Genomic DNA, 15,541 nt, shown 5'->3' on the forward strand with positions numbered 1-15,541 from the left:
TGTATGCATTGAATTACAAAAGGGGAAAATGGAAAAATAAGAAGTAGAAATCAAAAGAAAAAGAAAAAAGAGTTTTATGGTTTAATTGATGAACTTTTGTTGAAACATAATTTGCACTTATTCTTCACAAATTTCTCCATTGTTTGCTCACTTCTCTTTGGTTTTTAGCTTTGAATTCCTTTCTTTATCCTATCTTTACTTTGACCACATCACAAGTCACATAAAAGTCTTTTTTATTTTGAGTTGCATTCATTTGAATGGTAAAAATTAAAGGTTTTTCAAGCATATGACATTGCATGCTTGCATGAGGTGCTGAGTGTAAGTCTTCTAGAAACACACGAGAGAATTGAGTGATACACATGCAAAGAGTTTGTAAATTTTGATCCTAATTTTGACTTTGATTGAGATTCTTGTCTTTAATGTTTTAAACATGCTCATGAATGGTTTAAATGATTCTAGGTTTGATGGATGAAGTTTTTCTCTACTCATAATTTTGAAATAATATGCTCACAATGTTTGAACTTTTCTTGGCTTAGTCTCGTCTTGTTTAGTTCATGTTTGTCTTTGTTGTCTTCATGGTCGTTGCCAAATTTTCCTATATTTGATCTGCAGTTCTTAATGGTTGGGTTTGTGCTTGCATGAGTTTAGTGTCATAGGTTGTTTAGATTTGGTCTTATCCAAGAGCGCAAAAGTCTAAGTGTAGGCGTATTTGATAAATCTATTTTCTATACCCTCATATTGAAGCTTATTACACTCATTTAGCATCTTTGTTTCCTTTATTTTAAATCTTAGCTTAGATTGTGTATCTTAGGAAGCTTTAGGTTTTATAGCTCAATCTGTTAAGTGTCAGGGATGTCGACTTGTTGGGTACGGACCTATTTGGACTGTCGAGGTTTTTAGCTACTGACCTACTAAGTTCTCGAGCTGCTACAATGTCGACCTACTAAGCTATCGTGCTTCTAAGCTACCAAGACCATGTTGTCATGCTTTTATGCTATTGAGTTACTAACTTGCTTGCTGTCAGACTTCTATTTTGTTGAGGTGACAAATTTGCATATGGAATGGTCCAAATGGAGTTAAGCTAGGGTTGTGCACTGCCATGGCAGTAGACAAAACAACTTTTGGCAGCTTGTCAAATTTTCATTGTGGAAAATTCTGATTTTGGGGTTGGTGGCAACAACCAAGAGGCACATAAGTTTTTTATGTATTAAAGGAAATGTAATAGTTTGAGAGGAGAGTTTTTGTTGTACTTTTTCTAAGTGTGAACTACTGGAGAAAACTTGTCTTGAACTTCTCTATAGTGTTATTATTTTCATGTTTCAAGTTCAACAATGTTGTTTAATTTGTTACTATTTTTGTTTTCACTAAAACCCCCAAAACATGTTCTTATGGATTCAATTAATGAACTCACTTGACATAGTTCTTTGGACTGACCTAGGTTAACCTATATACTACATCAATTAAAAGGAAACTTAGTTTTATTTGATAAGACTTGTGTAACACAAAAAGTCATCCATCAATCAACCTTACCAATTAGTCAATTACATTATAGAGTTTCATAGCGCTAGGCTTGCAAACTAATCAATTATAGTATATTTATAATCAATTACATATTCTTAAAATAAGTTCTAGAAAATCAATTATGGACATGGCTAGCAAGATTGTTAAACCTAGATGATCTAATCGCTAATCAATCTTATCTCATCAGTTTGATTAATGAATCTAATTTTCACATTAGAACAATCATTTTGATTATAAGATGAATTAATATCTTGTTTTAAGTGTGTTAATAAAAAAGACAACTAAGTCATCAATAGAAAACAAGTTTCATATTTGTTAAACCTGAGTGTTTTGTCTTAAAAATTTTCAAACAACACTTTGAAAACAAATATTGTTTACACAATGCAAATTTATTTATCATACTCTATCTACCATAAAAAAATATTAATCACATCTAAAATATATTTTGTCATATGTTAAAATTAGTATAATCATTACGAGAAAAGGTTGATCAATTCAAAAGATACTTGTAAACATAATAAGTTGACTACCAACTTTTGCTACAATTTTAACATAAAAATAAAAAAATCTAGATACAAATTACAAAAGACGTTTGTAAATAAAAATCTCTCCAGACATAACAAACTAATAATTTTATATAAACTCATAACATACTTTGCATGTTGTAATCCACTAATCTAATCCATGTTATAATTGACTATACTATTACTAGTAACATTTCTTCCAAAAAAAGACAAAACTCAAGTGCAATTGATTACCGATAGAATATATATATATATATATATATATATATATATATATATATATTACATTGTTAAGTGATCATGTAAAGAATAAATCCTTTTAAATAAAACTTGATTAATTTTAAACTTTGAAAAATCTTTACGACTTTAAATTTCTTGTTACTTTATTTTATAAAAAGGATTTTAACTAAAAAAATAATTTTCTCGTAACCTCGAAATCTAAGTTATATACTTTTAAAATATATGACAGATGAGAAAAGTCAAAACTATATTGAAGACTATTTAAGGTCTTGTTTTCTTGAGTGGATTTGAGAAGATTTGAAGATAAATTTTTTTGTCGTTTATTTGAGTCAATTTAAAGGCAAACGAGAGTGAATTTGGAAATAAATTTTTTTAATTTGTCACGTCAATATAAATTATATACTAATTCTCACAAACTTTACTTCCAAATCTACTCTCATTTATCTCCAAATTCACTCAAATAAATGACAAAAAAATTTATCTTGAAATCCACTCAAGAAAACAAGACCTAAAAGTTGTAACTTGATAAAAGTCACTATTTAAAAGTTGTAACTTTAGCTTCTTCTTAAAACACTTCCTTTTTTATTTGCAACAAAAAAGTTAGCTCTTAGGGAAAAAAAAAGCGAAGGTAGAACTTGAAAATTGTTAAACAAACTTTTTGAATTAAAGGTGTTTACTAAAATTATATGTAAAAGTAATTTATAGAGTTGAATTATATGTGTTGAGTAAAATTATATGTAAACGTAAATCACAGAGGTAACATAGTAAAAATAGACTTTTTAAAAAATAATTATATTTAGTTTAACTGATAAAAATATATTATTTTAATGTGTGAAAACATGATTGTCAACTGACCTTCAACTATCACTTTTATCACACCGGAATAAATAAAAATATATTTTAATGTATTTATAATTTAATGTTTTTCAATTAATTTTAAAGTATCGTAATTTTTACTTACGAGTCAACTCATTAATTATATTACGCAGTTTAAGTTATTATATATACATTATTCGGTTATTACTCTTTTATAATACATGAAAATATTTTAATTCATTTTAAATAAAAATAACATAATTAAGTAAATGTTATACTTTCATTGTGTAGACTTGTGTGTGTTAAATTATAATAAAATCTACCATCTTATTTAAATTTTATAATTATGCAAGTAAAAAGTGAATAAATATAAAAAATTAAAAGCTAACATTTGAGGAGTAGTTTTAAAAAAATACCATAAACTAATTAGATTTACTGTTTATGAGGTGAAAGAAATTTTCCATCCATTAAAGAAAAATAAGAATTAGTTGTGAAACCGCAATATCTAAATATTATTTTCATTTCTTAACACTTAGGGAAAAAAATAATGAAATGGACTCCTATTGGTTGAAACACGTAACCACACGCAGCCACCACGGTGTCCGAATTTGACACTGGAATTTTCTTACGAACACTGTTTTGCACAAACCAAAAATCGAAACCAACAACCGCCCATTTATTTCACTCCGACGACCTTGACTGCTGCAAACAGCAAAAACTGCCCTCAACTTGGTACCTTGCAGAACGCTTCCATTTCCCCTTCCAAATTCACGACACTGGGATCCGTCGAAGAACGCCAAAAATCTCGGTGCTTTGTTTCGGAAGCACCGGCATTGGAAACTGTGATGGTGGAAACGAAGCCTAAGAAGAAGGGTTGGGGAGTGCCATGGCTTTGGGTTCTGATGGCTCTCGTGGCTGTGTTTGTTGCTATGGCTGTGTCGTCTAAAACTTCTACCAGAATTTCTCTGTCTGGAGCCATTGATAGAGCTTGTCAGTGTGCCCGGGTAATTTCTATGAACTCTTCTTGATGAAAACCCACATTTTAAGTTTCTTTTTTTATTTTAGGGTTGTGGGATTCTGAATCTTGGACAAAGAGTGTGTCTTTTTATGATTTGTGTTTATGTTTTCCCCCCCTTTATATTGTTTGTGCAATTCTCTCTTTGTTGGTTGCAGGGTGCACCGAAGTTCAGTGGCATGGTAGAGGACTGTTGTTGTGATTACGAAACTGTGGACCATCTCAATGAGGAAGTGTTGAACCCTTCCCTCCAAGAACTCGTGAAGACCCCTTTCTTTCGATATTTTAAGGTTTTCTTCTTGGTGCATCTTATTTTATGCCTACATTTTTCCTGTTGACTAAGATCATCTTGTTTTCTGTTGATACTTATGGTTACCTTAAGTTTGATTAGAGCCTGATAAACTATTAGGTTTTTATTAGGCCCTTCTTGTATGTGTGTTTTTGTGTTCCAATTTTATATTGGTTTCTACTCTATCCCTTCTATTACTTGTAAAGATTTCTGGCATCCTGTTCACACCAGAAGCGCAATTTAGGATTGAGAGGCCTATCTAAAAGAACTTATGTTGGTTCCAAAATTGTGTTCTATTGGTGATTTTTTTAGGTTCTCTTGATCCATGAAATATTTGAATTTGGAATTGATCAACAGTATGAGAAATTAGGGAAAATCACTTATGTTGTTGGAATGAATCAATGCTTTAGAATCAATCAAGTCTATGCATGCTCATTTGCATTGTCAACTGAATTTAGTGGGTGAAATTTTTATAGGTGAAATTATGGTGTGACTGTCCTTTCTGGCCCGATGACGGCATGTGCCGGTTGCGGGACTGTAGTGTATGTGAATGTCCAGAAAGTGAATTCCCTGAATCATTCAAGAAGCCACATGCCTTCTCAATGAATGATCTTGTTTGTCAAGAAGGTAAACCTCAGGCAGCTGTTGACCGTACTTTAGACAGTAAAGTTTTCAGAGGATGGACAGAAATAGACAATCCATGGACAAATGATGATGAGACTGACAACGGTGCGTTATTACTCTATATTCTAATTGATATCTAAATTATTTGTGCTATCAGTTGTTGTTTATCCAAATTAATTGTGTGAAAGTGAAATAGCAGATATTAGCAGTGAAGTATAAAATTTAGGATTCTTAAGTATATTGAGTGACATCAGATTTATACTCCTCTAATGAGTATATCTTTGTGAATCGTTTTGTTTGATATCTTGATCTGCAAGATATTTCTTTCTATGATTAAATTTCAACTTGATCAGCCCTTGGTTTTCAGTATCAGAAAGCAAACAGTGTAGTTAGCATTCACTTCTAGAAAAAGTGCCTTTTAACTTTTTTTTAACAGGTGGCAACACGTTATTCAAATTATTAAATCTTTTTATGATGTTTTCAACATTTTTCTATGAAAAATAAGTGTGTCAATTGAAAGCCATGTTTGCATTTGCAGACGAGATGACATACGTGAATCTTCAACTGAATCCTGAAAGGTATACTGGTTACTCTGGTGCTTCTGCAAGAAGGATATGGGATGCTGTCTACTCTGAGAACTGCCCCAAATGTGAGTTTTCTCTGAAAAGCTTATTCACTTAAATAATTCGACCAAATTATAATATTTTGAAAAGGCCTTGGATTTTAGGTTGTTTGATGGTACCTTTCATATTGTCAAAAATTGACAGTCCAGTAATTTTGAATGTAAATCCAGTAATTTTTCTATCTGTATGCATTAATTATACGTTGTCTTGCTTTCCGTAGGATGGATATTGGTTGTGTTCTTATCATTTGTTTTAGTGAAAGATATCTTTGAAATGTTAATAACAGGGGAGTTTCTTTTCTCTGGTTTCTATGGTTCATTATTTTGAAAAAACAAAATGTCTTCTGCAGATCCGTCTCAAGAGTTATGCCAAGAGGAAAAGATTTTGTATAAATTGATATCCGGTCTTCACTCCTCCATATCAGTACATATAGCTGCTGAGTATCTACTTGATGAAACTTCAAATTTGGTAAATCTCACGTTCCTCTTTCTAGCAATAGCTAGTTTTCTGTTTGGAAAGAAATTTGCATTGGTGGAGGAATTAATATAGCTGTTGCATATTTGAGCCTCAAAGTTATGGGCCGTTCTATACTGTAAAGTAATTTGGATGTAGCTCATTTTAAAGCTTCCTGCATTTTTATTTTTGTGGCATACCCATGTTATTCCAATATATTTCACTGAACATAAGAAAAATATATCTCAATATCTAACTTCTTTCTTTTTTATTATTCCAGTGGGGCCAAAATCTTACTTTGGTGTATGATCGAGTCCTAAAATACCCTGATCGTGTCAGCAATTTGTATTTCACTTTTCTCTTTGTGCTGCGAGCAGTGACCAAGGTGAGTATAAAATGTGATGGTTTAACGTCACAAACTGTGCATCTATATATGGATTAATCTTGCTATTTTATTCTTTTAAAAATACTAGTTAATTATATTCTTGATGCAATCTACGTTGCTCTTTATTCTTCTTTAGGCTGCAGATTATCTGGAACAGGCAGAGTATGATACAGGTAACCATTATGAGGACCTTAAGACACAGTCCTTGATAAAACAGCTACTTCATAACCCCAAGCTTCAAGCTGCTTGTCCGATTCCATTTGATGAAGCTAATTTGTGGAGAGGCCAAAGTGGACCTGAGCTAAAACTGCAAATTCAACAACAATTTAGAAACATCAGGTATTACTGAAAACTAGTGGACTTGGTTCTGGGCTAGCTAAATATTATCCATTTATAATTTCTATGCTTGTTGTGACTTAGTCTGTTGTAGGAAGGCTTCATACTACTAACAAATATGTAGAAAAGACAATTGATTAGTAATGATTCATAGTAATGCTCACAAAATAATATTTGTGGAAGGAATCAAAGTGTGTAGGTTGGATTTTTCCCAAAAAATCCTGTAATTGATAAGTATGATTTTCCTTTTTCATCTTCATGCTTTGGAATTTTAGTCTTTTGAGTTTCCACATACTGATGGATGTGAAGTGGGTTTATCTGGACTTTTTGAGTGCTGATCGCATCTGAACATAACTTTTTATTGTATAAGACAACTAAGTGACCAATCCTTTCACTTGTTCTCCGTTTTATTATTCTACTACTGATTCATTTTACGCTCTTTTTTTATTTATTTATCTCACTGGCAATTGAATAATATATTTTTTGTGGAAACAGTGCATTGATGGATTGTATAGGATGTGAGAAGTGTCGATTATGGGGTAAGCTTCAGGTTCTTGGTCTTGGAACTGCATTAAAGATTCTCTTCTCTGTTGATGGTCAAGAAAACTCAAGTCAAACAGTAAGTACATTTTACCTCAGAATTTATTTTTTCTTCCTCCCTTCACACTATTTTTAATTGACCAACACCTTATAAATTGCACTTGACGATCTTTCAGCTGCAGCTGCAAAGGAATGAGGTAATTGCATTGATGAACCTTCTGAATCGGCTTTCAGAATCTGTCAAATTTGTCCGTGAAGTGGGACCTGCAGCTGATAGTGTGATGGAAGGACATGTTTCTGCTCATAAAACACTGATTAACGCATGGAAAAAAATTTGGTCCTTTGTATCTAAAACTTAGGTAAGATGCTCTCTTCTCAGTATTTGTTGTATCAGTCTATGATGTACCAAACTGAGTATTAGATGTTTTTGCATCTGCAGGCTGGGTGAGTGGTGACAGTTCTGTTTTCTGTGATTCAAATTACTTCATAGGTTATACATAGAAAACCACTGTCATAGTTGGGAAACTAATGTACTTAGAGTGTCTCAAAATGGAAAATAAATTGATTGAGTATAGGGGGAAAATATTAAGTGAAAGTAATAGAAAATATATTACTTGGGAATTTGGGGTTTAATCCCCTTCCCCACTGATTTTGTAGTTCAATATTTCTTGCAATATCTGTGCAACATTTCTCCTTGTGTCTTGAGGAAAGGAAACAAAGAAACAAACACACACCTCCACACTTTTTGGAGTTGTGGAGAAAGAGTATTGACAAAAACAGTGAACATGATGTTTGTTTCCTTCGACATGATAGGTTGGTTATCAACTGAGTGAATCATAAATAAGTATTGGTAAAAAATTGCAATTTTTAAAATCGAAAAAACAGTTTTTCAAAGATGGATAGGCCTATCCAGCTGTCTTTAAGCCCGGAATGACTTGTAAGTTTATGTGTTTGACTTTTAATAACTATATTTTGAAAAATTAAAGGTGATGCTGTTTTATTATGATGTGTTAATTTATATATCAAATTATCATATTTAAAATTTAAAATTAGTTTTATTAATGTTGAAATAAGTTTTGAAATATGTATTTTATTTTTTTTTAATTCTTATATTTAAAATTATCTTCTAAAAGAGAAAAAAAAATAGTTTATTAACCCAACATGAGACTGTGCGTTTACCCTTGACCCATTAATTAAAAAAGCCGAATCATCTTTGATAACCTTAGTCTATATTTGTTCGGAAGTTGAATAATTAAACCTTCGATCTGATTCTTCTAACTACAATATTTTTTAAAGTAAAATGTAAGATTTTTGTACATTATGTAATAAAAAAAATCATGTTTTGTGAAATATTATAATTTTAGTTTTTTATCACTCATAAAATAAGAAATTATAAAATTAATAAAATAAAATATATTTGATAAAATAAGACATTATAAAATTAACAAAATAAAATATATTTGTCTTCACTTATAAATATAATATTAATATAGTTATTTAGAAAAAATAATTATTATAATAAATATATTTAAAAGAGTTAAAGATAACTACTAGATAACTAAGAAGTCCTTCTACATCATCATTGTTATTCATTAAAGATGTTTCAACATTTATCCATTATTGGTTCATACCAATAAGGTGATTACAAAATAAATAAATAAACACCAAAGACATCAAAAAGACTAATGTTCAAAAGAAAATTTTACAAACAATTTAACACATCACATATTAGTTCAACATTTATAACATTATATAACTCATAATTATATAATGAGTTTACTTTAGACTCAATTATTCGGATGCTTTGACATACGTATTCAATATAAGTATACACCCATAGTGGTATATATATCCCCCAAAGTCATAAATGCAGGGGTTATCACCCTATTACTTGTGAAGTTAATCTTTCACACTTGAGACCAAAAGTTTAGGGTGAAGACCTCGTCCCATTCTCTCCTCCACCTTATTCATCTCCATATGAGTTGAATGGTTGGTAGTATATCATGATACCTACTTTCAGAATCCTACATGTCAAAGTAGACACTAACAACATCACCATCAATTCCTTCTTGGATTGGTTCCAATCTTTCTCAATTACACATAAAAGACTAGTCATTATATTATACATGAACAAACGACATACATACTCATAATCATATTATAAACCAAACATTGCTTTTAACATTCATATAATCACACTCATTAAAACATCATAAGAGGTACATGAAAACTCAGTTAAAATTATAGTATTTTCGTTCAACCACCAGATCTGCTCACTCAAGGAAAGCCCATTCACTCAGTCACTAGATTTGTTCGCTCAACTAGTAGTGCATGAAAGCACACTCATTCAACGACCAAATATGCTTGCTCAACGAGAAAACCATTAGAACTTATAAACTTAAATTCTCTAAAAAGTCGTTCAACGAGTATATTCTTGCCCAAAGACCTTTAAGTTAGTGAACTCTCTGACTTTGACTATGTCCAATGAATATAGGCTTGTTGAGTGAGTCTGCACAATTATGTAGAACCGAATTCTACAGATTTATGTCATTCCAATCCTACAAAACTAGTCTAACACCAACCACATATGTTCAAACCCACTAATTCGTAGATCATATGCATTTCAACAATACAATTCACTCCATATACAAGCTCAATCATTCAATCATAACAGAGTTTCAATCACATTATATCTAAGACAATTCAAGCTTCCCAACTTAAATCAAGGTTATATCTCATCAAACAACTCAATTATACAATCCAACTGCCATACAAACATACAAACATAAATCAAAACTTGCTTATAAGCTAAAATCAATGTAACTAGCTTTCATTACCTAAAAAATAATCAAACAACTATAGGGTCCTAAAACAACTCCAAATGCTCAGGAAGTTCTATCTACTCTTATGAATAACGGAAACACGATCAAGGTACATCGTTATAACCATTAATCATCAAAGACTCAAACTGAAGACTCAAAAGACACATGTAAGCTAAGTAGGACCCATATGTAAAAAATACAAAAAATGACCAAAGAAAAATGGTTGAAACTTAACTTACTTGCTCAAAGAAACTGATTGGTCCAAATTAAAGAACTCACGACCAAGATTAATCTTACAATCTTGGTTCTTCAATAATAAAGCATGGAAACTCCTAGTGAGAAGTGAGAGAGCTATAAAAAAGTGATTTGTAAAGAGATGTTGTGTTTTAAAATAATGAATCTCATTTATAAAAAAACTATTTATATTAAAACCATTTAATGTTAAAAAAATCGAGTTTTAGTGTTTTTAAATCAACATGGCTTCTGAAATTTATTGTTTAATAAAATATAAAAATTAAGGGACTCAAGATTAGGGAAATAAAACAGAAAACAAAATTATGATTTTTATTAAAGATATGCCTTTAAAATTTAAAATAGTATTAGCTATTTTATTAAATACAATATATAATATTATTTTTCAAGTTATTAGTTCTTTGGTTAATACCTTGAAAATTAAAATTAAACGGTAAAATATAGGACAACGTATTTTATTCGTGGTGCAATAATTTTAGCAAATTATTGAATTTTAATGTAGTTTAATTTAACTAATGGGGTCATATGTATAAAATTAAATTTTCAAGTTCATACTTACTGCCAAATGATTTCAAAACTAAAAATTAAAGAAAAAAATATGTAAAAATTATTTGAAGACTAAATAAAACATTATTGTTTCAAAAAGAAAACATAACACATATAAATGAGAATAAATAATTATAAAAGTGTTTAGAATAATTTATTACAGTAAATACGAATAAAAAATAAATTGTCTGAATATAAAGAATATTTAGATTCTTTATACATAGTTATGAAAATAATTTAGTGTTTAAATCGGATATAAGATAAAAGATAACTATATACACCATCGTCAAATTTGTTCATATTCTAAATTATTAAACATCTTTAATTTATATTATACGTATGCAAATATGATTTTCACTGTTATTTGACAGAAGAATATACTTATTATTTTGATATTAAAATATTTATATCATCATAATTTTTTTTAATAAATAAATACTCAAGTAAAATTTAAATGGTTACACATGACTATAATACCAAAGTCACTGAATCCGTCCCTGTGGAAGTAATCAATAATTATAACATTTGATAACTTTTTTTGCTAAAATTATGCCGTGACATTTTTTTTTATAACTGCAGAAGTATTCATAGTACTTGAAAATAAAGATTATAATTTTGAAGTTATTGAAACTAAGAACAATAACCATATGTTAATAAATAAAAACACTAATAATTGTTTATAAATTAGATTTTTCTTTTTAAAATGTTTGAACCCTATTAATTTTTTTATGAAATATTTGAAGAAACAAGAGTAGCACATATACCTCAAAAGTCCAAGGTTGCAACGAGAGGAGATAGTGGTTAAAAAACCCTAGGGTTTTAGGAAGAAGAGCGAGGAGTGAAAAAAATGAGTTTGGTTGCAGGTTCGTACGAGAAATTCATCTGGGGTCTCACCCTAAAGCCCCAATCTCAATCCCTAACCCCTCTTTTCTCCTACCCTTCCCACCTCTCCTCCATCAAAACCGTCGCCGTCTCAGGCTCCGTCGTCGCTTCCGGCGGCGACGACGACACCATCCACCTCTACGACCTCTCCGCCGCCTCCTCCCTCGGTTCCCTCCACCAACACTCTGCCTCCGTCACCGCCCTCTCCTTCTACGGCCCTCCCAATCTCCCCTTCCCCCGCAACCTCATCTCCGCCGACGCCGCTGGCTCCCTCGCCATTTTTGACGCGGACGGCTTCGTGCATCTTACCACGCTCTCTGTCCACCGAAACGCTGCTATCAACGACCTCGCCCTGCACCCGTCCGGTGAGCGCGCCCTCACCGTTGCCCGTGACAACTGCCTCGCCGTCGTCAACCTCGTCCGCGGCCGCCGCAACTGCTGCTTGCGCCTCGACAAGGAAGCTACTCTGGTCAAGTTCAATGCGTCCGGCGACCACTTTTTCATGGCCACGAAGGAGAAGGTTTCTGTCCACCAGACTGAGGATGCACGCATATTGTTCGAATTGGAATGCTCCAAGCCTGTTCTCTGCGCTGCTCCTGCTAGGGTTTGTGCTGCTTCAGATTCTTTCTCTGTTTTCTCGAATTACCATCGAATATCAAGTTGGTTATTTTTAATTTTCTCTGTTTCTTCTTTTGGTGCTGCTGATTTGTCTTGTATGTTAATGATGCATTTTCTTTATCTTGTAAGAAGAAGAAGAAATGTTCTCTCGGATAAGGAATTCATAATCATTAATTTTGATGGAAAAGGAGAAAGGAAAATATTGGTACTGGCATTGCTGATTGATGTTAATTCTTGCCTTTTGGAGGAGTGCTGGCTTCATAGTAATCTATAATCAAATGCTCTGTTGTATGTTTTATTGATGAATTAATGGTCTACATATTTATAATATAGACAGACACCACTGGTATGCAGGAAGTTCTGGATTTTAAATGATGTGCGATGTGTATGTAATTCCCATATAATTTTCTCTCTTACTGCCAATCAAGAGAGGGAAGAATAGTGTTGCGTAATACATGTGAATGTAATATAAATCTTCTATTATGAAAATATTTGTTTGAGGTTTTAGATATTGGTATTGGGACTGGTCGTGGTATGTATGGTATATGACTATGTTTTATTCCAGTGGTATGTAACCTTTTCCATAGCCGGTTTGACTGGTGGAGTGAACTATCTTTGGCATGGATGATCAGAGTTAGGGGACTCTGTAATTTGTGTGGTGTTATCAATTAATTAGCTCTGATTATTTTTTAAATATTTTAAATTTTTTTATTCCTTTTGCAGAATGGACTTCTTTACACGGGTGGTGAGGACAAAAGTATAACAGCATGGGATATCAAGACTGGAAAAGTTGCATATTGCTTGGAAGATGCACATACTTCCCGTGTCAAAGGTATTGTTGTGCTCACGGATACTGATGGTTCTACGGGGGATGATGATCCTTACCTAGTGGCATCTGGATCATCTGATGGCAGTATACGTGTCTGGGATGTTCGAATGGTGGCTAGAGAGAAACCACTAGCTGAATATAACACACGGTCAAGATTGACATGCCTTGCTGGAACAAGTCTGAGATGTAAGTTTTAAATATTAAATCCTCACTTGCTTTTTGTTAGAATAGGTTAACTTATCCTTTGACCATCTCTAGGAAAGCTAAAATGCTGTTTTTTGGTGTACCTATCTCTTACCTAGAGTCCTAGTGTGGTCTTTTTGTATCTTCCCATTGGATCTGTAATGGAAGAACTCGTACACACACACACACATATACTTGAATCACATGAAAGATTGCTCTCAATTTGGTATAAGAGGAGGTTGATCCTACTTTGTCTGTCATTATATAGTGAGGAAACCATCACCCGCCACAATCCATTGTTGTCGGCCACCATCCTTATGTTTGGCAAGCACTGAATCTAGTGCAGCTTGTTGAGTGACAAAGAACTAATCTTGTTTTTCGTGAGAAGCAATCAACATTCATATTGTCTCCTATCCTGTATTTTGTGAGAATCTTACACTTGGAAATTATTGTTATTTTGTTCAAGAGGAGTTGTTGGCCAAGGAAATTTGCACTCAATTTGTCAGCTTCAATGATTAGTGTGTAGATATTTTGGTCAAATTCTTGCGAGGTTCTCTCGAATTCAAATTATATGTTCTAAACTTGGTACATGTAAGATGTATGTTCTAACTTGAAGGAGAGTGTTAGAATAGTTTAGCTTATCTTCTGACCAGCTCTTGGAAAACCAAAAAAGCTGTATTTTGTTGTTTCTATTTGTCATCCAGAGTCTTGGTGTAGCCTTTATATCTCTGATGTAAGAGCTCAGGTATATTTGTATATATATGTGTGAGCATATATACATGAATCAGCTAAGCGATTATCATCTCCCAAGCATCTTTTCTCATATTGTCATCCTCAAGACTTTTTAAGCAGAGGACTGTTTCACAATTAAAGTCATTTTATCACAATAATTCATGCAGTATATAATGTTCTTAACCTTAAAAGGAAAATAATACTCAGTTGGAAAAGAATCTGGCTTGTGTGTATATCGAATATGAGTTATGAACATTGTATGATTGCTGGGGTTCTCATGAGCTTAAGCTATGACCTTTACTGTTATTATTTATTTATAGTCTTAACCAGTGCTTTTGAATGCCTTCACTCAGAGCTGCGCATCATCACCTTTGAGGAAGAATGATTTTTGTAATTACCTAGGTAGAGGTGGCAAAGGACGAAGCTTTTGAGAGTATCTTTCAAGGAGGATACAGAACTTTGAATTCTTTGAGAGATTTTATATATAAAATAGCTTGTATAATATGCCATTATTCTTAACAATGAAGCATTAGTTTAATATTGGAGTTTCTGTTCATTTCACTGCATCCCAAATCCGATGATCAGATTTTAGTTTCTGTAATAATTTTACCTAGTGGCTGATTTAGTTTCATGCTTTTGTTGGTTTTTTACTTGGATGTTATACATTTTTTTTAATTTCCCTTTCTGCAGTCCGACGGCAAAAGCCCCAGGATGGGAGTAAATCAAAGATAGTCAAACGACAAAGACTCGAGACTGGAAAGAATGCAAAGGCAGATGATGAAACGAAAGAAGGTTAATCAATAGCTTTGAAGATGGACATACTTGACAAAAGGTGATTTTATATCAGTTGCAGAATTTTGATCCTGCTACACTCTGCATTCCTTTGTTACACCCAAATGCTAATTTAGCTGTGAATGGGTACTTCACGATGACATATCAACAATTTTCTATCATGTATGTATAATTTTTATTCAATATAAAATTTATTATCGACACTTTCATGTAAGGCGCCTTCATGTCATCAACAATTTTCTATCATGTCGACACTTTCATGTAAGGCGCTTTCATTCAAGTCTAACGGAACATAATTGTTATTGTTTGATGGGATAAGCAAATCTTTGCAACATTAGTGCATTCAAATTAGTTTTTTTCTCTATGCTTCTAAAGGTATAGAAATAAAAATGAATAATTTTTTTATACAGATCCTCTAAGTTTAGTAATCAGATCAGACTATGTTATGGTAAGTTTAATGACATACCTCCTCATCATCACTTATCTTTTCATTAAATAAAATAAATATAATTTTAAGAT

The 15,541-nt window shown here is 32.2% G+C and overlaps 2 protein-coding genes across 2 annotated transcripts; both read left to right on the forward strand.

Moving 5' to 3' along the window:
- Positions 1–3,664: 3,664 nt before the first annotated feature.
- LOC124844848 (endoplasmic reticulum oxidoreductin-2-like) lies at positions 3,665–8,028 on the forward strand. Its single transcript, XM_047321862.2, has 10 exons — positions 3,665–4,105; positions 4,275–4,406; positions 4,882–5,134; positions 5,568–5,678; positions 6,002–6,120; positions 6,386–6,490; positions 6,627–6,829; positions 7,322–7,445; positions 7,543–7,725; positions 7,806–8,028. The coding sequence occupies exons 1-9, from the start codon at positions 3,947–3,949 to the stop codon at positions 7,723–7,725; spliced, it is 1,389 nt and encodes a 462-aa protein (XP_047177818.2). The 5' UTR covers positions 3,665–3,946; the 3' UTR covers positions 7,806–8,028.
- Positions 8,029–11,760: 3,732 nt separating this feature from the next.
- LOC148203327 (uncharacterized) lies at positions 11,761–15,225 on the forward strand. The gene is made up of 3 exons (XM_088106091.1): positions 11,761–12,472; positions 13,210–13,501; positions 14,921–15,225. The coding sequence occupies exons 1-3, from the start codon at positions 11,834–11,836 to the stop codon at positions 15,025–15,027; spliced, it is 1,038 nt and encodes a 345-aa protein (XP_087962217.1). The 5' UTR covers positions 11,761–11,833; the 3' UTR covers positions 15,028–15,225.
- The last annotated feature ends 316 nt before the right edge of the window (positions 15,226–15,541 follow it).

The sequence above is a fragment of the Vigna umbellata genome, chromosome 2 (assembly GCF_029865625.1).
Source record: "Vigna umbellata cultivar VRB3 chromosome 2, Vumbellata_1.0, whole genome shotgun sequence".
NCBI lineage: Eukaryota > Viridiplantae > Streptophyta > Magnoliopsida > Fabales > Fabaceae > Vigna > Vigna umbellata.